The following is a 25,546-nucleotide window of genomic DNA, read 5'->3' as shown; positions in this document are numbered from 1 at the left end:
AAAAGCAGTGCGGAAGCTGCAATTCTCGTCATCTCGTGACTGATTGGCTCTCGCAGCGGCGATCGAGGCCTCGCGACTTCCTTCACAGCATGGCTGCGGCGCGCGCCATCATTTGCGACACGTTTTGCACTACCGCACACACATCCCGATTATTTTTTCACCAGTAAGCTGACCGCCAACAGATCGCACGTCCATCGTGATGTAGCCGGTGCTCTTCATGCTCGACAGCTTTGCACCGAGTCAAACCGAAACAACTGTTTGTCGCAACCGCGGCCACTATCGACGCGATTATGAACGGCGACATTGCGGTGTTTAAGGCACGCGGCCGACGCACGCACCAAGTCAGAAGAAACTATCGTTCGCTGCAACAACTGCAGGTGAATTCGCAGTCGCTATCTATGCGATCATGGATGGCCACTACGCAGCCTTTGTGCATTGAGTCAAAACGAAACTACTTTTTGCCGCAACCGCTGCAGAAGAAACCGCGGCAGCTATCAACGCGATCATGGATGGCGACTATGAAATCCCGCGGCCAACTCGTTATGCGTGGTGGTAAACGCACAATTAGGCACGAAGCGTTCCGTCGTTGCGGTCATTCACGTATGATTTCCGCTGATGACTATGGCGATGCAGACTCAGCCGCTTCATTTCGGTTGTACACTAGCGCCGTTTCTGCTGTTTTACTTCGCACATTTCCGGCTCCTTAATGAAAAAACGTATAGCCTTCGAGATTTATGGTTCATGTATGGGAGCCATGACGTGAAGCATAGCCTCTGAGATGTGTACCGGCCGTCCATGGCTTCTGGCTGCCTATTCGAGAGCGCCGAATAATTCGAAAATATCGAATACTTGAATTTGAATCGAAGCGAATAACGAATGTAGAATTATTCGATCGAATATTCGACAATACCCAATGTTCACCCATCCCTACTTGCGGCCCATTAACACAATCGGCTAGCCCAAGTAAGCAGTGGCCATTCCGATATCAGAACCTATGACAGGTGGCAAGTGACCCTGAACCCAACAATGAAAAGGCCTTTGCCGTCAGCGCCGACTGCGGTCGACCTACGCAACACCAACAATGGCTACGTGTGGAGTGGTGATTGAGTCACGGGACACGCTGACGTGCTTTCATCTGTTGGTCAGGTAGACCTTACGATAACCCACCTGCCCTAAAGATGGGAATGCCCTTCTGTATTTTGGAGGAATACTTGAAAGAAAACTTTCTATACAAACGTTTCCCTCTTTCACTCGACGAGGGAATACACTGTAGTTCTTTTAGCCAATCAGCATCTTGGATCAGGTGGCCATATCCCGCACGTGATGTGTCTTCGTTTCCCGCCGGGCTCCGCCTCCAATCTTGTTAGATCGCCCCCGAACACAGGCAGCGGTTGACACCTTGGGAACCGAACGTTGATGTCGTTCCCCCGGGATTGCCAGACACTGGCCCCTTTCAAGATTCGCCTCTCCATAGCGGTCAGTTTGCGGAACCAGGAAGGGCGGTGGCTGTCTCGAAAGGCAGCAGTCGGCGTAGCGTCATCGTGGTTTGGGCGGCGCTGGTAATTCACGGGACCGCACCAAGGGGAGACGCTGCCATTTAGCCACGCATGAGGTAGCCCGGAGACCAACTGCTAATCCCTCAGTCACAGGTGACAATTCTCGGCCGCGAGAAAGGGCGCCAGGTTGGCGCGTCTGAGTCGGCGCCGGCCTCCTTTGTCCCGAGGGACCGCCAGACACAACAACAATTGCCACAAAACAGGGGCCTGCAATCAAACTGAGAACCTCATTGGTACTCAGTACAACACAATGTCACTAAATGTTTAGTTTCAGAGGGAAAACAGCACTTGATTCTGTTCTACATTCTATTGATACAAAATTATTTTCCAGACCTTCATAATTTGGAACTGAGCTGTAATCAGTGCTGGGCATACTAATTTGTAGTACCCTATAACAGACTGTACTGTACGTATATCTTGATTTCTATGTACCTAAGCTATTGATAGCTTGCTACATTATTGTTATGCATGCTAGGAGACTCTTGAGCATGTCACGTGCGCACCATATTTTTCGCCCCAAAATTTGTCCATAGACTATGGACAAATTATACAAAGTCAGTCTATTCCATAGACTATGACTACGGAATATAATTAATGACTCACATACAACAAAGAAGGATTGTTTTATGTGAGTCGTATAAAAGCTTCTGTTCCAAAAAGAATAAGCCTCTTGGAAGTCAGTACCTTGGAAGTCAGCACCACATTTTCACCACTTTCTTTCTTTCATCCAAGTTATACTTTTGCACTGTTAGTTTAACCATTCAAATAGTTTATACCTCGGTGCTATTAGCTGCATGATCTAGGAAATATTTTTTGGGCAGTAACTTCAATAGATGAAAACCCTACAAATTGGACAAAATTAATATACACTCCCTCTCATTGCTTTTTGTTTTTTTTTTCTTTCTCTTCAGGTCTTGCAGGGCAACCCATATGCTGGGCCTGAACTGGAGATGTGGGCGCTGGGCGTGACCCTGTACACGCTCATATTTGGGGAGAACCCATTCTTTGATGTGGAAGAAACAATTGCGGCGATGCTCAAGCCACCCTATGCAACTTCTAGAGGTGAGGAAAGGTTTTGCAACCTGCATGCAATGTATAAACAAGTATACTTGGAGTGCCCCAGCCTTGCAGCATACGATGCACCTTACTGAAGTTCTAGAGCTTTTAATGAGGTGTTGATGATGCTAGGCTTTTAGAAATAAAAATAAACTTTGTGGTTTCACCCGAAGAGCAAAGCATTGACAGCAATATCAAAGTATTCGAATATTGCATGGTGTAAGGCTTGTAGTCTTATGGGCTGTATAAGTTGCAGTAAATGTTCACTTTTTAACTAAACACGTGGTGTCACGTGCCCAAAGACATGTGTGAAGAGAGTTCACTCGATGAATATGAGCCCTTACATTTGCCCAACTCTGGTGTGATTAGAAGTGCCAGCTGCGGGGAATGTGCATGCTTGTCCTTAGGTGAAGGTCGTGTACTGCCACTCCATTTCAGTGGTATTCACACAGGGGAGCCCTCGATGTGAAGGGGAGCATGATGTCTTGATTCATCACGCTGCTTTGCGCGGCTGCACTGCTCACACAGACTGTGTGGATATGGTGCGGGAATTGAGGGATGTCAATGTTGGCAGACATTTATTGTGGCCTATAGACCATTTCATTGGGAAAGAAGGAAAGGGCGTGTGGCGAGCCTTTCCCCCTCTCTGGCTTGTGCGAACCAGCAGCGCTGCTTGAATATGTTGTCGTCGTGTGCTGCAGAAAGATTTGGAGATGTTTTAGATTTCTCTGCATAGCAATGGCACAGATGCAGCTTGAAAATGCCCATATGATCGCTAGTGACGTGCTTGTTAGAGAGGCAAAGTTACAGCTCATAACATTGTGACGTGCTACAGGTCGCAACGCATTTATGCAAGCTTCCTATTTTCTTGGAGATTATTGTGGCAATGCACTCTCCACCACTGTGTTGGATGGACACTATTGCAATATTTTCTTTGCACATAGTTTCTCAGCACTCTGTGCTCACTCGAAGCACTGAAGGGTTTGTCCGAATTGAGTGATGTGTGTGGGTTCTTGGTGCCTCACAGGAGACCAACCACCGCGGGTTCGAGCTTAGCAACCAACAGGGCCGCGTCAGCCGTCGCCTCCAGCACCGCTCGCGCGCGAGCTCAGAGGCCGCAAGGGGCTACCGACCGATGCATGCAAAAACACAGTAAAGCCCTGAGTTGATGGAAACCGTTTATTGAATCCGTCGGCACCGGCACTGCCTTTGGTTTCCCACTGCACAGCGGGAAACCAAAGGGGTCCCGCACCAGGGCGAAAATACAGAAAATGGGCGCCTATAACACGTCGCGGTGAGAGCACAGGCTCAAGCTGGGACAAGTCGCTAGAAAAAGTCTAGGCGACTATGCTACTTGCTCTGGCGATAACCAATGGGTCAACTCGCGAGAGCTCGGGCAATAACCTTCGGCTTGGGCTTTCGGTAAGTGCGGCTCAGCATGGGCATGACCTCGCGCGAGCACTAGGCACCACCTGTCGGCTTAGCGTCGGGAAAGGATCAGCACAAAGTACGCGCTCCCCGCACGGGCAAAGGTACCGTGCGCGAGCTCAAATTCTAGTCGCAAAGGTGTCAGCGGACGAGAGGAAAGCATGTACGTACCTTGCGCCGGTCCTGGAGATAAGAGAGCCACGCTCAGTAACTAGTAGCCGACGCGGCCGCATAGTGATGTCAGCGCCCCGCCCTCACCGCAAACCACCGCATGTGGAGTGCCACCGCTGGAACCGGTTGGGAGCGGGTGGGTATAGCGAGGGACGGCAGAACAGGTGAAGCCCACGCAATGGCGCCGGCGCCTCCCTCAATCCTCACATGTGCAACCAATTACTTTTTAATTAACAAACATTTGATGCCACTGAATAATGCACGTTATTGCCAGAACTAGCTGGCAGTCATCTGATTTCCATAATTAATGGGGATTAAATGAGTGAAATGCTTTGAAGTGAATAGCTTTCCTAGCTCTTTTGCCCGTTTTGTTTTCGTGGTCGGTGGGTGGTGGTCGGACATTGGATTTTCACCGCTGATACAAAGGCACCTATATAAAGGGCGCGTGCGCTTGTGCATTCGAGTTGTAGGGCACTTTTGTTGTGAGGCAACTTGGTTGCCGAACACCAAGTATTATAGCTCTTTGAGATGCACATGCTGCCCACCTATACTACAGGGACAGGTGTACTGGTTAACTCTCAGTGTTCTTTTTTTTTTTTTTTCCGGAGGTGACACATTCCCAGTGTCAGTTTTTCTTTTCTAAGATATTATAAAACGAACACAGCAGTTTATTTTTGGTTATGCAGAAGGGAAAAAGTGACACGGATAATTGTAACTGCACTCTTAGTATGGTCCTCACATTCCTATCTTCATTTTTTCTCTCATATGCATAGTTTCGTTCTGACCCACTTGTGTGATAGTGCCGCTGTGTCAGTTCTTAAAAAAAGAAAAAAAAAAACCTATGAATGTACGACAGATGGCAGAAACACGCAAGGGTGGTAGCCTTGCGCTACGATGTGAATATTTTAACAGAGAATCGCCACGGTAGCAGTGCACAAAGTCCGGGAACCACCCCTCTTATTTGCGAGCGCGCATTCCGCACAGCGCGACCACGCCCACAAAGGGACCTGTTCCGCAGTGCGCTAACAAAAACCCAGACTGAGCAAACCCTGACAGATAAGAAAATACGCCTCTAGAAATATACAAGAAATAGCGGAACTAACTCTGAGCATGGCAACTTTCTGTTGCTGCGCACATCTGATTGGAAAGAGTGAAGAACATATGGGTACATCAGTGACATGGTGGGGTAGAAATGTGAAAACGTACTGGTATGTTCGTGATACTGAAAAGGGTAATGGCTCTGTTCTCTATGGAATTACGCTATGAAACAATCAACGCTATTTAAATATCCTCACTGCAACAAATATACGCCGTCAGGCACACCATTCCTTAATAAAGCAATTAGCTTTCTTGAAGCGTTTGGCGATGCACTTACATTGACAATCATTCATTGTCAACGGTTTCTGCACAGATCTTTTTTAAATTTGTATGCTCATTGCCGCTAAACCACTGCTACCTCGCACTAGGTTTCTCTGTTTCATCTTTCAGCAGCCAGTGCCTGCTTATGCTTGCTTATTCCCGAGTTCCCCATGAAGCACAATTAGAACGTGCCTGGCACAGGTGCTAAGGTGGTGCTTGGGCAGGACATGGCTTAGTGATACTCTTTTGATGTCTCCTTCATGTGGGTTATTTACCCTGAGTGTGGTCAAGTGCCTGTGCTCTGTTTGTCTGGCATAGTGGCTGTGCAAAATCACTTCGCCGAACGGAACGAAAGACGGGACAGACTGATTGGCTAGTTGGTATTGCATTACATGGTATGTAGTGCCTATGGGGGCTCGCAAGACAGAGCAGACATAGATGCAGCTCCGTGTTGTCTTCGTCTTCCATGTCGTTTTGCATGCCCCATTTGTACTACTACGCATGTAATAAGAGAAAGAGCTTGTGGCCATCTATGGACACATTCTAGGAGAAGAGAAAAAAATTGTAGGACTGACGTCGGGTAAGTGGAGATTTTAGCTGTGGCTTACGTCGACTTGTTTGCATCTCGGTTAGCAAGGATGTTAAGTCTTTCCCAGCTGTGAGATAGGTGTTGCAATGGGTGTATGTGTTCCTGCTTTGTCCTCGCACAGATCTCTGGGAGCTGATTTCACGGCTCCTTCATCCTGACCCACGACAGCGCTGCACTCTGTCTGAGGCCGAGCGCCACTCGTGGACCACCCAGCCTGTCTGCCCCGAGAGCTACCGCTTCGAGGACGTTGTCCATGCCAGTGAGAAACTTCTCTTTAACTTGGTGCATCACCACAGCAGTGCTAATACAATACCATTGCTCAGCTAGATCAAGGAAAGATAATGGTAGACTGCGATAGATAAAGTAAAACCTGATTCCCTCAAGCAGGCTAGGTGACAGGTTGTTGCTGCCCTGTTTCGAGGGGATGCCAATAGATATCATTTCATCATCACATACAGGCTGTTAAGGTGTTTCCTCTTTGACACTTTTAAAGGTGGGAAACATGGTGGGTGTCTTTCTTTGTATTTGTAAAGGGTCCCTGCAACAGTCTTCAAAAGGGGTTGAAGGATGCTCACTTACTTGTTGCACTTCTAAGGACATGGGTTTTTTTGCGTGATCAAAAGAATGTGGACCAGGGTTTCTGCAAAGGGGCGGGGTGGAACGATGTCTTTGCTCTTAACCAGAGAGCAAACACTGCAGTTCAGGTTTGGTATTCCGAACATTAGAGTGCATTCATCAGTTTCAGGTTCGTCAGTTTGAGTTAAGTTGCGAAGTAATTTTTTTTTTTTTTTTAGTAGAACCCTTGGTCAGCATACTTTTGACTACAGTTGCACCTTTCCGTTCTCAAAAGTAGTGCTTTTACTTCCTATTACAGCCGTCCCTAGCCTTTTTGATTTAGCATGCTTTTTGGCTTGGTCTGAAAGGGAACGCTTATAGAAATGTGTAGATCTCATCGATAGAGAAAGCAGCTGGCACACAATCAATTCGATGCAGAATGGTGCATTAAACAACGGTGCAACAAAAAAAGGGTACGATAAAAAGCACAAGAAGCTTAAACAACAGTCGACTAAATACAAAAGCATTGTGTAGTACAAAAAATTATTCGTTGAATAGCACTTAAAGACAGCACAAAAAAAAAAGTTAATAAATCGAAATAAGTAAATAAAGCAAACACTTTCTAACTCTCGGAAAAAAAAATTTCGCTTATCTTTAGTGATAAAAAATAACTAGGCCCGAGCAGATGTCACCAAAATAAGACATCACAGCAAGCTGGCATGTGAACTTGAAGGGGGCATCACTATCTATCTTTTGTTTTTGCATCTTTTTGGGTTATCAAGCCTACTGTCAACGTAAGAGTGACTTTATTAGTATTAGAGAAGGGGTAATTTACTAATACAGCTTGACCTATTTTTCTCGTTAGTGTCCCTTTAATGTTGAGAAGGAAGTTTTTTCTCAACGTTGCTTCTTCTGAATGCAACGCGATGACAGTCCTCTGGCATGCATTCGGTCTGCTTAATTGTTCACTGTGTTCCTTTTTTCAGTAGCAAGGCTTGCGCAGCCTGTGCTACAACAGGTACCACAGCTTTGCACGCCTCATGGCTTCCGATGATGTTGTGGCCGTAACATATACCATGTATCCCACATAACTTGTGCCAATGTTTAAAAATATGCAAGTGCCATGTAGCTGGACAGAACCAAGGCAATTTTGTTTGCCGTTGCTTGGAGCAAGTCTGACTTTTTATTGTATTTTGCCTAATTACATTATTAATTATTCATTAATGAACTTTGTTAAATGTTATATTCAGTGCAAAGGTGTCAATGAGAAAATTGTAGACCATCTTGTGCTGAGTATTTGTTGCCAGTGAAGCGCAAATAGCGACAACGCGCTGCTTTCGTTATGAAGTCTAATAAAAAAAAATCCTGTCTGGAAAAGTAAATTCTATGTCTTGCTTTTTCTGATCGCAAACGTGGGGGGGCATGCTATAATTTTCTTCTATTAATCGGCGGCATGTTGCATTCAGCTGCACCAAAGTGCAGCTGAATGCCACCATGCCACATGGTGCCACCAACAAAGGTTGTCGGTTCGAGTGCCTTAATTCTACCTTAATTAAGATAGAGTTAAATAAGGCACTTGAACCCATGGCATTTAGTGGGAGTCAAACCCACGAACTTTAGTGTTACTTATTGCAAAGTCAATTAAGGTACAGTTAATTAATAGAGTTAATTGAGGCACTCAAACCCATGGCCTTTGGAGGGAGAAAACAATAGGAAGTAACAACTCATTGAAATGTCAAGTAATTTAATGAATGTCTCGTGAGTGCGCAGGCTTTTAACAGCGAAGCTATTTAAGCCAGCCGTAATTTGTGGTTTGTGGTGCGTATCAAGAAACTACCAAGAAATAAAAGAAAATAAACTTAAGAAAATAAAGAAAATAAAGGCGAGATTCAAACCTGTGTACCCCCGGCCCCAAAGTGAGCGTCGTAACCACTAGGCTATAGACCTACACCACGGCGCTACGTCACGAAAATGCGGTGGCACTGTCGTCGGAATTTAGTTTCGCATGGTAGGCACTCCGCCGCTGAGCCGCCGCCCGTGTCGCGCCTACCACAGCAACCACTGGGTTTCACGGGTGGTTGTGTGGTTCCATGTGCGAGGTCTTTATTCCATGATTTTACAACGAAAGAAACGCAGTATGTCGATGAGCTGAGTTGCGTTGAAATATGCAATAGGCTAAAGTTTTCATAGGTTTCCTGTTGATGAAAACCGTCGCAAGCAATGGGCCGCCGCAGCAAAAAGCAGAAGTTGTATTCTGATACCAGATCATCCATTATGCGCAAAACATTTTGTAACCATTAATCTCAAAGAATTGAGCCACCTGCAGTGTAGATATCCTATCACACGTTCACATATAGAGGCAGCACGGTCACAGCTGCGTTAATTGCAGTGAGGATGTCATAAACGCATCTAAACGTGTCAATTAAATTTGGAGCGCGAAATAAAATGTACAGTGTTAGTACAGAGCTGGAGTGATCGGACGGCCGCTGCCAACAGCTCAGATTGCGCGCGGCGTCGCCGTAGAGCCGGTACCTCTAAAGCCCCTGGATTTTAGGTACCTCGCCAATCTCATCACCGAGGCGATCACTTCTATCGCCGTTCACGGCGATGTAGAAATCGCATGTATACAGCTTGTTTTTAACATGAAATAGTTATTAATAGAAAAAAATATCTGGAATTTGCGCGTATTTTGTAAAGCAGCACCCAGTACTAAACCACTGGCGCGATCGGGAGCAATGATCCGACGGCCATTTCGTCTCGCAGACGGAAACCAAGCACCAGCTGTCTCAGCGAGGCGGCTCGGCTGGCTTGCAAGTACTATGTTTCGTTTGCTATTCGCACCAACGACACCGACAAAACAGATTCATTTAGGCCCACGTTAATCGTGTTGTGAGCTGCAGGCCAGGTTGCAAGCGGTATCGGCCGTCACTGTGGCGGTCAGCGAGCTAGGCCTATAGCATCTCATTCGGCCGTATCCCGATGAGGGCGAAATGCAAGAATGCGCACTGGGTGCACATTAAAGAACCTCACGTAGTCAAAATTAATCCGGCGCCCCCACTACCGTGTGCTTCATAATGAAATCATGGTTTTAGTACCCTCCACCCCCACCCCATCAAAAAGAAAAACAAAAAAACGCCATCCGCGCGTGCAAGCGGGGGCGGTGAACTTGAGTGGAGCCTACGCGACATCGCTATAGGGCCTAAAATATATCGACGGTGCCTACCACTGTTTACAAACATGGTGTAGCCACGCTTGCAGAACATGCATTTATGCGAACCATATAATAGCGTTCGAGCGTCGTCGTCAACAGCTGGCGCGTTCGTATGCTCAAGCTCTCCGAGGTGAAGAATGTTTTGCGCACTATTTTGAGCGAGTGAAAGAGAGAGAGAGAGACGCGCTCACGGAGCGGGTTTCTTGGAACGTGGTGTCGGCATTGGAATGCGGTGTCAGTGTTGCAAGCTGCGCTATGCAACGCGCAGTGACGGCCATAAGTCCGAGACGTGCGAAAAGAAATGATCATCATTATGGGTTATAAGATGAAAAGTTTGCGTGCACTTCCAGAAAATGTTGGGCTACGATCGCCCAGCTTCGCTGTTTCAAGCGTTGCGCGGCCGAGTGCAAGGTTAAGAGATTTTTTTTTTTTTGCCTTCACCCATTTTAGCATATGCTAAAGTGACTCTACTTTTGTCTTACTTCAAAGCCCGTGAAAATTGTGTGTGTGTTAGATTCAGGGGCACATTAGATTCGGGTGAATACAGTATGTAATTAGGCGAAATACAAGAAATAGGCTCACTTGCTCCAAGCGATGACAAACAACATTATACCTTGGTTCTGTGCAGCTACATGGCACTTGCCTATTTTAAAATTTTTGGCACAAGTTACTTGGACACATGGTATAGTACTTCTCCAAGCTGCAACATGATGTTGAGCTTGAAACATAGTCCACCTTGCGTTTCTGTGCAGCGCCCGAGGAGATAAGCCCGTCCAAGTACTTCCAACAGGACAGCTCGATCTACTTCAGCTGCAGCCTGTATGACCTCAACAAGAGCGATGGTCCATCTTCACGGCACCGGAGCCTCAGCTGCGCCAGCTCAGTGACCGGCCACGCACACTCCCGTTGCTCATCGACGCACGAACTCGTGACCGCTGCTGCTGCTGCTACTGCCCCACCACCCAGTGTAATTTCGCTTGCAGGGCCAAGCGACAAGTCTGGCACTGTCATTGCCTCAGAAGCAGCAGCTTACAGCACTGAAGACATCTCAAGGGAACTAGAAGCCTGTTCCTAGGTAACGCGCATTGGATGCTGAAAAATGCGTGGCATACAAGTCAACCTGTTTGCTTTTACTTCGTTTAAATTTCACTTTTAATTTACTTGTGATAATTGGCAGTATCGCCCAATGAGGTCAGTGTGGTCACTGCTGCAAGGGCACCTCTTTATGGCTTTGGAGAATTGGAAGCATGTTCCTGGGCTACCTGTGAGGCATTCTGAAGAATGCTCATCTAATAAGACTTGGCCTGTTTGCATTCTTCTCGTTGATTTTATTTTTTCATATGACATGCACCAGGCCATCCTTTGAGCATATATTTTAATTTCATCTATTGATGCTGACACAGCTGCATAGCTGATTTAGTTTGTCCATTTCATTTTATTAGTTGCACATTAAGTCATCACAGCTGCAGGGGCAGTCGTTGCACGGCTTTGAAAATCCTTTCTTCCTTGCGATTACTGTGTACTGCCATGACCTTTGAAACAATCTCAAGGAAACTGGATGGCTGCTCCAACCAGTGTTGACAGTAAAATATTCGTGTGACATGCTGATGTGAATTGGCGTGCTTTTATTGGTTTGCATTTTTTAACTCTTGCAGCATGATCACATCCTTTCTTTTTTTTTTTATGAGGGCAGTTAAATATAAGACAGCAATGTTTGATTAGAATGCGCAGCACTCTTCAATGCAGCAATGTACTTTGCTCACAGAATGAAATGCGAAAGGGAAAGTTTAAGTAAACATTTCATATGTGCAATTACTCCACAGTACCATGTCATGTCACTAAGAACCTGGTCACTAAAGATGATGCATATTCTGATCAAAGTGTATGAGACAACATTATGCTGATGTCACAAGAACTGCAGATGGCAGAAACGAAAGTATGTATGCACATTAGTGAGGCCTAAATTGATGTGGTTCATTCCATGAGCACTGTACATAGAATCAAAATAATTAGGCCAAACCGGGTTTCTAAATTCGTTCTGTTCCTACTGAACACTATTCAGATTGAGTTGTGTTAAATGTTCCTTTGCTCTGAACAAATGTCTGGTCATGCAGTAGCAGTGAAATTGTTTAGCAAGGTCTTCCTGCAGAGCTTTTGTAACTCTGACAAGACAGGGAAGTTTTTGCAAGTGTTATCAAGTATTGGAACCTATTGTCAAGGAGATGTGAATTTTGAGGGTGTAGATCTTGTTCTTGATAGAAACGAATTGGCAGCATGCCAGCCAAGCAGCTGTAATCAGTTTACTGCGCATTTTTACCAACACAATTTTGGCACACGAGTTTGTACACATTTCTAACTTTGTGCCCTGCTCTTGAGCACACATAAAAAGGTACAACCAGGTCTCTGGTGCTTTTGTTCAAATTCTAATTGCAAGAAATGTCATTCATAGTTATTACAGGATATTTCCTGGTGTCATCACTGCTGCGCTTTGTAAATTGAATGCACATTGTCCCAAGTTGTACTACACATAGGGCACAAGAGTGATGATGTCACAGATTTTAATATAAATTTCATAGCAGCATTATTTGATTGCTAACTGGCCTACTGCTGATCTGCTGCCATTTGTTTGCTGTTCTAATTGCGTGCAATTTGAAAAACTGGAAACCAAGCCACACATTCCTCAACATGTCTCTCAAAGTGGGCTTTTTTTTCTGCCGAGTAATAACAAGGAAGAGCTAAAATGTGGACCAATCCAGACAGTTTATCACCGTAATGGATGCAGCAGTTTTGAAAGCCCAGAAAGTTGACTTAGTTGTGTCTTGAATGTTCTTTATGTAAGTGACCATAGGTGTTAGCCACAGTGGTGACACGCGTCCATTCCAGATTGAAGTAACAGCCTCCAACAAGTCTTGGTATTGTTGTCAGTCGAGGTGAACTTTGAAATGACATGCTCCTAACTATTTTTTAAAAGGTTCACAAAGAGAGAGAGAGTGGCAAAATATTTGTCATGACAACATATATAACCTAGCTAGTCGTTGACGGGGTGCAAGAAGTTTTATCTTGTGATAAGCATGGGCAAGTTAAATGGAAGTGTGTACATATCAGACAGCAGCTTATTTGACTGCAATGATTATTTTTGCTAGATGCGTAGCCGAAAACTAGCATTCCGTGTCATTCCATTTTTGCTTCATGACCACTTCATGTGCAGCATTCAGTTAACACTCCCGCATTGGACTACATCATAAGGTGCAACTGTCTGCGTCTCAAGTACTCGTCCATGTTTTTTTTATTATGTGTGCCGAAGTTTGTTTGTAAATCTATTATTAATATACATTCCCACATTTTGATTTTGTGCGTGATAACAGTCACTTTGTAGTCACTTTGCAAATCTGTTTTAAAACCAAATTTTAGCATAACACGAGGGCATGTGAACATATCTTAGTTTTGGAAAACAAACTGTTTGCACCTTTTTGATGTTGAACATGTTAGCTGGTTAGGCAAGTCTTTATTATCTAGGTGCAGTTAGTCGCATAAGCAAATAAGAAGAGCTTGCCTTTGCCTCCTCTTTTTAGCAGTGCTAGGTTGCTTGAAGTGCGCATCTGCAGGCTTGGAAAGCTGAACTCCATTGACAATGCAACCTGATTCATGCGTAATGTTTTTAGTGACAAATTGATGTAACATTGATAATTGATCTTTGGTAATGGTCAACTTTTTAAAGGCAGCCAGTTTTGTCGGCTTCTGCAGCGAATCGGGGGATGCGACAGTTAAATGCAATTTCAGTATAAATTTTGAAGATTTTTGTTGCAAATGTTTTCTGTTGAAGCCTGATTTTGGTGAAACGTTCCATGCTTATTCAGTGGCTGCATGTCTAATCTGCCCCACCCCCATATTTTCTGTTTTCTGGTTGCTACGCTGTTTGAGACACACATTGAGGCTGCTGTGAATACTGAAGTACAAGATTGTAAATGCAGTGGGCAATGGCATTTGGAAGCATCGCTTGCATTGATGCTTGCAACTAGAGTTCTGTGTTTTTTGCCCACTTGTTATGGTCCACATGAGAAAAGTGGAGGAGATTGTTTTACTGTAAGGATTACCTGCCATTGAGGCAATGAGTTTGGGAGAGTCCCGTTGGAGACTTGTGTACATATGTACGTACTGTGTGTATTTATTACTACAAATAAACACTATATTGTCAGAACCAAGACAGGGGTCTCGTGTCTGCTTTGCCATACTGTTAGCATTGTCATCTTTTTACTGTGCATTTTACTGTACAGTTTTGGCAAATTTGGCTTCTGTAACTAACAATGAAGTTAGAGGCGTCTTGCAAGACATGTCCCGGGAAAGAGTGGCTGGAGAAGATGGAATAACAGTCGATTTGATCAAAACTGGAGGAGCTATTACGCTTGAAAAGCTTGAGGCCCTTTATACACAATGCTTCACAACTCAACTGTACCATAGAGTTAGAAGAATCCCAACATTATATTAATCCATCAGAAAGGAGATGTTAAAGAACTTCAGGCCCATTAGCTTACTTTCAGTATTGTATAAAATATTGACCAAGGTAATATTCAGTAGAATCAGGGCAACACTTGACTTTAATCAACCAAGAGAACAGGCTGGCTTCAAGAAGGGATATTCTACAATGGATCACGTCCACGTCATCAGGTAATTGAGAAATCTGCGGAGTACAATCGATCTCTCTATATGGCTGTCATATATCATGAAAAGGCATTTAATTCAGTGGAGATAGGCATTGTGCAATCAAGGAGTGCAGGAAGCATACATGAATATCTTTGGAAATATCTGCAAAGATTCCACAGCTACCTTGGTTCTCCACAAGAAAAGTAGAAAGTTACCTGTCAAGAAAGAGGTCATACAAGGAGACAATCTCCCAAATGCTATTCACTGCATGCTTAGAAGTATTCAAGCTCTCAGACTGGGAAGGCTTAGGAGTGAGGATCAACGGCGAATATCTCTGCAACCTTCGATTTGCAGATGACATTGTCCTATTCAGCAACAATGGGGGTGAATTACAACAAATCATTGAGGACCTTAGCCAAGAAAGTGTAAGAGTAGGGTTGAAGATTAATATGCAGAAGACGACGACAATGTTGAATAGCCTGGCAAGGGAACAAGAATTCAGGATCGCCAGTCAGCCTCTTGAGTCTGTAAAGGAGCATGTTTATCTAAGTCAATTACTCGCAGGGCACCCTGATCATGAGAAGGAAATTTACAGAAGAATAAAATTGGGTTGGAGTGCATATGGCAGGCATTGCCAAATCCTGACTGAAAGCTTACCGCTGTCGTTGAAAAGAAAAGTGTACAATCATTGCATTCTACTGGTGCTAACATATGGGGCAGAAACTTGGAGGTTAACAAAGAAGCTCGAGAACAAGTTAAGCACCGTGCAAGGAACAATGGAACGAAAAGTGTTAAGCATAACATTAGGAGACAAATAGAGCGGTGTGGATCGGAGAGTAAACGGAGATAGCCCATATTCTAATTGAGATTAAGAGAAAAACATGGAGCTGGGCAGGCCATGTAATGCGTAGGATGGATAACCGATGGACCATTAGAGTTGCAGAATGTGCACGAAGAGCAGGGATGCGCAGTCGAGGGTGGCAGAAAACTAGGTGGGGTGATAAAGTTTAGAAATTTGCAGGCCCAAGTCGGAACCGGGGTAGCGCAAGACGGGTAATTGGAGATCGCAGTAAGAGGCCTTCATCTTGCAGTGGACATAAATATAGGCTGATGATGAACCACAGTTACTCACTTCTGTGAAAGCAGAATGATCGGCGGCATTCACAATTTGCGAGGTGGGCTATTAGCATTGCTTTCACTTATCAGCATTGCTGGAGGAGGGATTCTTTCCTTTTTAGATGCTGCTCAAATCGAAAAATTCTGCTTACAAAATATCCACGCGCTTTTGAAAGTAACCACTACAGGTGTAAACACTACAGAAGGTGAGCTCTTCCTTACACCATAAAAAACTGGGTTCTTAAAATCGGTTGTCAGTTCCTTTAACAACAGTTCAGGCTGTCTGTGTGAAGGGGGCAGATTTAGATTTGTATGTTACAAATTGCATGTAATAATTTACTTATACATGTAATCAGTCATGTATTTTTGTAGTAGTTGCAATTGGTCGATTTTTTTTTCCCCTAATCAATTACATGTAACCAGTTACCTTATTGACAAGACGTGCTGCAAGAAGTGACACAGTTTTGAGCACTTGAACTTTTCTGGAACTTCAGTACAATGCTTGCAGTTGTGCCTTACAGCAGCCTTGTGGATGTACATGTTCAGAGAGGCAAACCCGGCACTCATTATTTGTTTTCTCATCTTAATGGCAGGTCACGCAGCCCGTATTGTCGGCGCTGCATTTTCCATCTTGCGATGTTTTCCCGTTTCTATGCAACAAAAGCACCACCACATCAGAACACTCATGTTAAGTGAATTTAGACTCGCTTTTTTCATTGTCATTGGATATTTCACAACCTCTGTTTGCTAATTTCCCCATCGGGCATTTGTAACAATGCCACTATTGCCTCAAGCACGCACATAGAGAGTTTTCAGCCTTGCTGTCCTCGCAAGAAAATTAGGGAAGATGATTGGCAAAAATTTTTAAATGCAATTGTTAGAGAAGACAACTTCTGAAGGGCTGCAGAGGATGCACTGAAAGAGTCGGGCTAGCTTGTTCTATTTACTGTATTTGTGCAGTGTTAATCAAAGTTGGGAGGAAAGTAATGTAAAAGTAAGGAATTATATTTCAGTTACTGCTCAATTACTTTCACGGGACAGTACTTGGTCACTTAAATCAATCACATTTTTGAATTAAGTAATTGCAATCAGTTGTTTTTTGGAGACAAGGTCTTGACTGTTTTTACACGGGGCCGGCATATCTGGGATCTCACTATCTCATAACCACTTTCAGAAAAAAACCGTTGGTTAGGTTACTTGTAGATGTCACATGAACATGAAAATGGTGTCAAATTATACCTCTCAATTCCGAGAACACATAGCAATAGTCAGCAGCTAAGTATGTCATCTAGAATGAGTATAATTAGCCGTAAATGAGGTGGGATGCAAGTGCCTGTGTCGCCCTCTGCCGAGCTGCCGCCAAGTGCCATCTAACTTCACTGCCATGCACTCCACCAGTTGGCGTTAGCACCCGAGTTCAGGACAGAGGAGAGCTGGGTCAGAGAAGCAAGGAAAGTGGAGAGCAGCCGACCGTGCAAGTCTCGTAGTGTGTGTGGGGTTTGTAATAGCAACATGTCGCCGCGCTGCAAAACAGTAGTTGATGCTAAAGAGAGGAAAAACAAGTGTGCTGAGGCTGCGTGCGCTGGGGGGTCAGTAAGATTGCTGACGCGCGTGAAGCTCATTTCGCTAAAGCATGCACCAGCCACGCCAAGAAGGTGGCCGAAGCTCACGAGGCCCATCTCGCCTAATGTGTGAATCGTACTGTGCCCGCCAGGAGCAGCAGGACGTCGAGTAGCAGAAGAGAGTCGCCAAACATGGATGCGTGGTTGCTGAGACTTTGGAAGAATCTGAGTGCTTCCTACATTGCAGGACATCCAAGGAGACCCGATGGGCTTCGATGAGTGAAGAACGGGAAGCGGAATCCGTGACCTTGTCTTCTTTATCGTTGGCAATTGGTTGACCCTTTTTTTTTCTTCTTTGTAATGCATATAAGCCTGGACAGGAGCGTAATTGTAGATCAGCATTGTCTATAGTTGGGTAGCAAAAGAACAATGTCAAATTCTTGAACGAAATGGTTTGACTAGAAATAGAAGTAGTGTTCTGTTGTGCTAGAGGTGAACATACAAGTTTTAGAAATGTCCATATATTTTGCTATATGTCAGTCTCCCAAAATGCAGCATCTGGATCTGGCTGAACAAGCGCCACTTCGGGTCGCCATGTGTCTCCCTCCTTCCAGCAGCTTGCACTGCACGAGAAGATGAGCACCGTCCCAAACTCTACAGGTGCACCTGTAACACACAAGAGCAATTGGCACAATGCTGTAAACATTTGCAGCATAGTAAGGTGTTAAACAATGATACTACATCCCATTTTCACAAAGTTAAAAAGCCCTGCAACTCCTTTATTAACCAGTTCCATATCGAAGACGAGCTGAGCTCATCACGTGTACTTGCAAAAAAGATTGACAACAAACCCAACTTGCCCGGCACCGCTTTATTTTCCAGCCATCAAGACGATTTAAGCTCATCCGTTGCTTAGTGCTTCTTGTAAACAACATGACACGGCGCAAGGAGCCTGTTGAAGAGTGACGTTGTGAACATAGTTTTCTATTTGTAATTGTGCAGAAAGCTGTTTACTTCAAAACAGCACCCCCTTTGGGAAAAGTGAACGCCTAATCATGCTGGGAAAAAAAAAATGCGCGTGATTCAGAGAGCTCAGCTTCAAATGAGAGTGAGATTGCAATACACTGCATTGTGTTGAAATGCGTAAATAAGTCGTGTGAAAATCCAGGATGGCTGACAACCTTACGCTTGAATGACCAAAATTTATTTGCAAATAACCTGGCAATGCCAAAGTTTGCGAGGACAAAGAATGACTTGGAAAGGAAGTCCAGTTGCCAAATGTCCGCACTTAATTGATTGAGTAGAAAGCAGTTACTTTGTTCATTGGCGATTAGCGAGGCAGGATGGCGCAGATAGTTAATGCTCGATTCATCAAGTCCAAACTGATAACCATGCTATAGACGAAGCGCCAACTTACCTCGCACCTTGTCACAACCTTCGATCTTCAAGCTTGGAATGAGGGCTGGCATGGCTTGGAGTTCAAAGCAACGGCGAGCTCCACATGCTTCACATTTGGTGGGCTCCCACGATGGTGGTGGTGGACTGATAAAAAGTGGTTCTCCTTCCCAGCAGAACCTTCACAAATTTCACCATGTAGAAGTAAAGACAAATGAAGTCTGACGAGTATTCTGTTTTTATGCGTATGTGCGTGCAGTGGAGTTCAAAATGTTAAACTGAAGTCAATTTCGGGCCTCTGGTCTGACCCTACAACTGCAAGTTTTACAATGAGAGCCATATTAGAAATTCTGCATGGCACCAGGATAGATTTACAGCTTTAGGAAACTACTGTGTGGTGTAATGCACGTGCATTACTTGTTTTCGTCATCAGCCTTTGTAATTAATCTCAACATTGTTTTGAAACTGCACTTGTTGACCTGTGGTATACATTGCGGTGGCTGTGCTACCTGTTTCAACTAGGTTTAGCAAAGAAAAACCAGTTTGCATACAGAAGCTGTAAAAGAAAGTACGGTTCAGAGCTGGCATTGTTTCTCCTTTTGCTCAGAGAAAAATAAAAATAAATTGAATGAAGTTGTGCAATTGTGATGGCTTTCTGAGGGGAAAAACGGACACTGAGAATGCAAACACTCACTGATATCTCAATCTATGGGTGCTTCTGCGTTCAACCTCCTCTGTAACAGCAAGGGCTCAGTTGAGGACTGCCATAACCACTGGATCGCTACAACAGGTCACATTTTACCCAATACAACATGCTATCAGGTAAGAAATAATTTATGCACAGCTTCCATGTGGACAGAATTCCTTCTTGGTTCATCTTCGACATTTGGATTGACATCGCATGACTGACTGGCCACCTCATGTGATTATGGCTACTTTTCCAACTTAATTTAAGCAATCAAACAATTCAATTTCTTGTAAAATAATCTTATCATTCTTATCTTGTGGCATAGAATAGAGGCATTCAACAGCCACATCTTTACAAGCAGTGGTGAAAGGTTACACTAATGGCTGTTCCTGTTGTGTAATCTTCCTCTTACGTTACTCCAATTGATTATGTTTGTGGAGGTCATCGCTGACATCACCAAGTGCCCAAAGAACACCCACCCTGTGCACCAACCTAGGTGATGTACAGGTAGGAATCCTGCACATGTACACTATCAGAGTGCAAATTGAAATGCTTAAACATGCCGATTCAAATTAATTTTATTGTCCTTCCTAAATGAGAAATACTTTTACTGCTTCCTGCACCTTAGATTTGATTACTCAGTAGAAAGCTTACCTCATTAATTGTTGTGGATAGCGCCGCAAGCGTTTGTGGAACCTGTGGAACATGACGTCGCTGTGGTATGCCTTCTCGTACAACTCCTGTGCATATGTCATGCATCCTTGCCCTCTGCTGAAACAATATGTAGTGGTTGTTACAACACTAATTGATATCTTGTTCGCACCTAGCCCATGACGCAGACAAGGTGAGAAAAGTGAAACACCCAAGTGTGCAAAGAATGAAAATGTTATACTTGGCAATGCATTTTGGGTGAACTACAGGTAGCGTTGCCACCTGGCCAGTTTTCCACAGGCACAGCCGGATTGTTCCTTATGGTGCCAGCTCCTGGTTGGACCCCATACAGGCACCCAAGTTGTTGGTTTTCCAGTTCTCCCCTAAATCGGCACATGTCTGCATGCCTTTCAGCGGACAGCATCACAGCCATTGTTACCAGAACCAAGGTTATTTTGTAAATTCCACTTTGGAACACCGCATAAAAGCAGCTGTTGCTGGGTTGTTTGTAGATATGCCTTATGAATAAATAACTTGCAACTATAGCACAAAAAATTTCAAGTACACCAAATTTTATATAAATAAATGAATTTCATTCAGTAAATTTTAATCATGCAAAAGTCGTACTCGGCGTATCGTCACTTTTTCTTTTCATTTTGTTTGTATTTTTTTCAAGCAGTAGTACCTTCTCCCCCCTCCTCCTCACGAATATAGGTACCCCCCTTTTTTTTGGTAAAGGTGGCAGCCCTAACTATAGGGGCAATGCTGCAGATGGCTCTTTCTATACTTTCTTTCTCATTCCTCACACCACACTGCAATGCAAAAACCCCACTACAGACCTTTCAAGACTACATTGTGTATATGACAATGCCACTAAGACACACACATTACAATTTACTTCCTTTCCAAAATTTCTCATTCAACAATGATCACGAAATAAAGCAAAGTGCTCTCTCTTACACACACATGCACACACAGAAAAGGCGCTGTGTAAACCCTCAATAAGTGTATTGTTGTTAACATGATTGTGATGCGATAAATCAAGGCACTCATGTCACAGATGGCAGCATCTTAGTTTTGAAGTGAATGAAATACCTGGGCATCCGGAAAGCGTTTCCCTCTCCTGCTTCATACTCTTGCAACAACTTTCTGGCATGCGCATCAGCCGCAGTCTCACCAGGTGACGCGCTCTCTTCTACGACGGAAATGTAAAAACTCTTGAATGCACTCGGCCGCTGCAAACCCCTCAACATTTCTTTGTGATCTCGCTCACTGCTTCTCAGGATCTTCATGGTTTCCAGTGCTCGACTGTCTTGCAGGGGTTCAGGCTCAACTGAAGCTACTTCTTCCATCTCATAATCATTCGAGTCTTCTTTGTTTGAAGGCGGGGAAGCTGATGCACCTCTTGGTTCTACAGACAGCGAGCCCAGACTCATTTCCAGACCTTGAGTGTTACCACTGCACACTTTTTGAGGCGACAGTCCAGCAACACACGAGTCATCACCCCAGTCGTCCTGGCCCTCCAACCAGTCGCACGACATAGAAGGCTTTAATCTGCTAGGGGAAGTGGTCTCCTCTGCTTGTGATGAACGCTCTTGGCTTCTAAAAACCTTCCAGCTGAAAGACAAAGTTCCGAGTGAGGTGTCTCTGGATAGTGCAACTAGACTATGTGCATATTTTAGCCCACTGACAGCTGTTTACCAAACCAAACTGGACATGCACCGCGAAAAACTTCATACTTTGACGTTCAGAGTGAAATCATGCAATTGCAAACCAATTAGATTGAAACCTGAAACTTTTGCTCAAGTAAGCTGTGGCTATGGGTGAGTTAGTTCTGCATTATTACAACCAGTGCATAACGTGAGAGGAAACACACAAGGTCCTCGTCTCATGTGTTTTCGTCTCCCGTTACGTGGTGGTTGGAATAACTTTGCACTTGGACATTTCTCGCTGGAGCAAATATCGGTACTCCGGCCCTTAGAGAAGGGGTAAATTTTTCACTACTCAACATTAAAACAAATCAGGATCCAATTACTTTGAGCAAATACAATATGTGTTAGTCATAATGTAGTACTGTATGTACAGATTAGCTGATGGTAAAATTGCACTTCAGCTTGGCCTTGTTTTAAGGTACTTAAAACTGGGATTCTGTGTTATCGGCTTTTATTTTCCCAAAATTCGGCATACTTTTTTCTTGCTGGAGCAAATATCGGTACTCTGGCCCTTAGAGAAGGGGTAAATTTTTCACTACTCAACATTAAAGCAAATCAGGATCCAATTACTTTGAGCAAATACAATATGTGTTAGTCATAATGTAGTACTGTATGTACAGATTAGCTGATGGTAAAATTGCACTTCAGCTTGGCCTTGTTTTAAGGTACTTAAAACTGGGATTCTGTGTTATCGGCTTTTATTTTCCCAAAATTCGGCATACTTTTTTCTTGCTGAGCAAATATCGGTACTCTGGCCCTTAGAGAAGGGGTAAATTTTTCACTACTCAACATTAAAACAAATCAGGATCCAATTACTTTGAGCAAATACAATATGTGTTATTCATAATGTAGTACTGTATGTACAGATTAGCTGATGGTAAAATTGCACTTCAGCTTGGCCTTGTTTTAAGGTACTTAAAACTGGGATTCTGTGTTATCGGCTTTTATTTTCCCAAAATTCGGCATACTTTTTTTTACTTCTTTCCCCCCGCCCAATTTTTTTTTTTTTTTTTGGGGGGGGGGGGGGGATGAAATTCATTTTCCAGGTAAACGTTAAACCTTCTTGGGTGGATAAATTTTTTTGCGTCAAGTCTACTTGTTGTTTTCTGTAAAAATTGTTTCCTAATTTTGTTGACACTAAGACATGCTGTATGACTACGAATACTGCAATCCAACGCACGAAAAAAAACAAAAAACTGTTTTCGATAATCAGTTTAGCAAGGACACAGGGCCATACGGCAATGTGACTATGCAGGAATTAACATTAACACTGAGTGCATTTCATATTCGAACACACAGAATGACACAATTATTTGTAACACTGTGTCTCCAACAAATACAGAAAAAAAGAGCTAGAATGATATGAGCCCATGTTGCCATCAGTAAACTTGCCAAACACACGACTTTGACCTGACCATGCTCCTTGCATCAAAGTACATGCAAGATTACAACTGCGCGCCGATTGCTGTCTTGTAAACTTGCTTTCACTGGGCCTTTTGAGTTAAAACCGAATAAAATAATTAACTGAACTCTTTTCTTGTTTCTTTCAGTTTAAATGAAAAACAATGAACCCTACTTATAAAAATTATTCAATAATATGCCCAGCAAAAGGAAGCTAGAGGGTACCGCTCCAAGACAAGACAAAAGTACAATGCATGTACAAAAGCAGATGTGAAAACTTCAGCATAATAAGTTAGTGGGAAAGGAGCATTTGTTGTATTACCTCGGCTGTTGTCTTTAAATTTGTGCTCATTGATTGCCATGATTACAGTATGAACCAACCAGCCTGATGAGTAAACTCAAGGTACCTCTCCTGCTTGTTCCAGCAGCTTGGATTAATGCAGCAGAATATGTATATGGTTCGGTGGTACCATTCACTCTTCTCCAAAGGGCTGTAAATCTGAATTGCTAGCAACATATTTCTGGAGCACCGAGGGCACTTCAGGCCTGGTAATGACTTCATGGCACTCGTAGTCCAGTCCTGCAACAGCAAAGGCAGCAAATCAAACACTGTGATGATAGAATTTGACTTTTTCTTTTAAGTGGAACAAATTTAATTCGGATTGTCTTAGTTGTGGCTTAATAATGGAATTTTTGCGTTTCACATGTAATTGAACAAACAGAGAACATGGTTGCTTCCACTTAAGGGAAAGTTCATTACAACGAACTTTTCGTATAGCGAAAATTTCTTGCACCACTAGAAGCCTGTTGTAGGTTTGCTCGAATTATAATAACTCGGCTATATAGTGTCGAGGGCGAAAAGCCCAACCCACTTGCTCTTCGCCACGGGTGTTGATCCGCGCTTGTACAGGGGCGATTATGCGATCACACGCAGCTATTTATAACCTCGATTCCTGTGGTAATTATCAACGCTGCAGCAAATTAACGCTGCGCGACGCAGAGCCGAGCGCCGTAAGACTGAGTCGTCGCCGCACCAACTCTACATTTTCCTTTTCACCTTGTTGCAGCTTTCGTATTTGAATATACATTTCCAGAACTAATAGGTACGATATGAACATGTTTTGATTCAAAAACACAGACGCACACACACACAAGAGTGACTGACAATTGTTTTGGTACCTACACAAGTGATAAATAACACTCCCAAAGGCCATTTTGAGAAAAATAAAACAGGTAAAGCCAACACTGGACACTCACGGGTAGACCTCCAACTTTGTTCGTTTGCCACGACGTGCTGTCGTTTCCGACTGGTTCATCTACCATGCCGAGGTAGTAGTAGTGCTGGCATGTCGCAGTCATGTCGCCGACGAGCACGTGTCTAAAGATGAGCGGAGTCCACAGCTACAAGTGGTTTGTAATATTACACAAAAGCAATAAAACATTAAATCTTAGAGAAAGTAATCGTTACGAGGTGTGAGCTGACTTGGAGGGAGCGTTAGCGCGACAAGAAGCAAAAACAACGCTGCGACGCGCAGCAGACGACAGAAGTAAAGGATTGACTTGACTTTTAACCAATTTTTTTTCTTTGAAGATTTATTGTTTAATAATAAAAGTTCTGTTCGCATATAAAAGTGTTTACTGTAGTGACCTATTAACCCGATTTTATATTATTTTATGAGCATTTATTGACTGTTAAACTTCCAACAGTAACGCGTGTCGCGTCAAATCTGAGAACGCGCAGAGCCGGCTAGAAGCGCGTGGCCGTAGCCGTTACGAATGAGCGCTTGTTTCAGATGTGTCGGATGTCTTGTGACAGCCGCTGAAATAAGTCCGCGCAAGCCGCGGCTGTTCTGTCCGCTTTTATTATTAGCTATTGGTATTAGCTGATTTGTATCACACGGAACGTTCCGGAGAACTTGTCTTCGTGCCGCTTTGGTGAGGTGAACCCTACCACGACTCCTTTGTTGTGATGTATTTAATGACTTGTAAACGAAATAACACAGCAGCCTGTCTGCGGTTGGTGAAGTTTATTGCCATGCAGTTTTGTCTAGCGAAGTCTTTGGTCCTTGCTCAGAGGGTTGTCACTGAGAAACATTTCCCCATTCTTTTGATTTGCAGAGATGGCCACGGACCGCGATGAGGTGGAAACAATATTGAGCTCCATCCTCGCAAGTGAGAAGGACGGTCTCACCTTGCGACGCCTTGATGGTGAGCGCGAGGCGTTCAGCTAAAAGATGCAGTTCAGATTCTGTTGGTTTCACTTTTCAATGTTGTGCCTTCTTGCCGAAATGCAGGATAGCTAGCCAGAACCTCAGCGCCTGTCTTGTTTCCTTCTCTGTGCGTGTTTCATTGGTGCGTGCTGTTGGAATCCAAGATGCGATTATTCTGACTAGCTTGGTTTTCCATCGTTTAGAGAAACCTTCGGCATTCGTTCGATCGCGATGATCAGTCAGTT

The 25,546-nt window shown here is 43.9% G+C and overlaps 3 protein-coding genes across 5 annotated transcripts in view; 2 read left to right on the top strand and 1 right to left on the bottom strand.

Annotated features, from left to right (window-relative positions):
* The window catches only part of LOC119450184 (PAS domain-containing serine/threonine-protein kinase), a 75,702-nt gene extending 61,573 nt beyond the window's left edge, over positions 1–14,129 (top strand). For both annotated transcript variants that reach the window (XM_037713562.2, XM_037713563.2), the window contains 3 exons: positions 2,468–2,618; positions 6,281–6,418; positions 10,678–14,129. In XM_037713562.2, coding sequence (XP_037569490.1) covers positions 2,468–2,618; positions 6,281–6,418; positions 10,678–11,000 — 612 coding nt within the window. In that variant the 3' untranslated portion in view covers positions 11,001–14,129. The remainder of the gene's footprint in view (positions 1–2,467; positions 2,619–6,280; positions 6,419–10,677) is intronic.
* Positions 14,130–14,245: 116 nt separating this feature from the next.
* LOC119450182 (programmed cell death protein 2-like) lies at positions 14,246–24,650 on the bottom strand. Of its 2 annotated transcripts, none has more exons than XM_049665693.1 (6): positions 24,349–24,650; positions 23,499–23,671; positions 21,074–21,595; positions 19,982–20,095; positions 18,662–18,819; positions 14,246–17,910 (listed from the first exon to the last, which is right to left on the bottom strand). In XM_049665693.1, exons 1-6 carry the CDS (start codon positions 24,448–24,450, stop codon positions 17,774–17,776), a joined length of 1,206 nt encoding a protein of 401 aa, XP_049521650.1. In that variant the 5' UTR covers positions 24,451–24,650; the 3' UTR covers positions 14,246–17,773. The 2 variants fall into 2 exon arrangements, with proteins under 2 accessions (XP_049521650.1, XP_037569487.1); XM_037713559.2 differs by having other exon boundaries at positions 19,982–20,098; positions 24,349–24,649.
* Positions 24,651–24,799: 149 nt separating this feature from the next.
* LOC119450181 (uncharacterized) overlaps positions 24,800–25,546 on the top strand; it is a 59,515-nt gene continuing 58,768 nt past the window's right edge. Inside the window, exons 1-2 of the mRNA XM_049665692.1 lie at positions 24,800–25,031; positions 25,210–25,299. Of these exons, the coding sequence (XP_049521649.1) occupies positions 25,212–25,299 (88 nt within the window). The 5' untranslated portion in view covers positions 24,800–25,031; positions 25,210–25,211. The remainder of the gene's footprint in view (positions 25,032–25,209; positions 25,300–25,546) is intronic.

Source organism: Dermacentor silvarum, chromosome 4 (genome assembly GCF_013339745.2).
Source record: "Dermacentor silvarum isolate Dsil-2018 chromosome 4, BIME_Dsil_1.4, whole genome shotgun sequence".
In the NCBI taxonomy this organism is placed as follows: Eukaryota; Metazoa; Arthropoda; class Arachnida; order Ixodida; family Ixodidae; genus Dermacentor; species Dermacentor silvarum.
Note: the sequence above shows the minus strand (reverse complement) of the source record. Positions and strands in the feature narration are given on the sequence as shown.

Excerpts from the sequence above, each read along its gene's own strand:
- LOC119450182 (XM_037713559.2), bottom strand. The coding sequence starts at position 24,450 with ATGACTGCGACATGCCAGCACTACTACTACCTCGGCATGGTAGATGAA. Across the intron at positions 20,099-21,073 it reads AACGCTTTCCGGATGCCCAG|CAGAGGGCAAGGATGCATGA; the intron begins GTATTTCATTCA and ends ATATTGTTTCAG. Across the intron at positions 17,911-18,661 it reads AGGTTGTGACAAGGTGCGAG|GTGCACCTGTAGAGTTTGGG; the intron begins GTAAGTTGGCGC and ends TGTGTGTTACAG.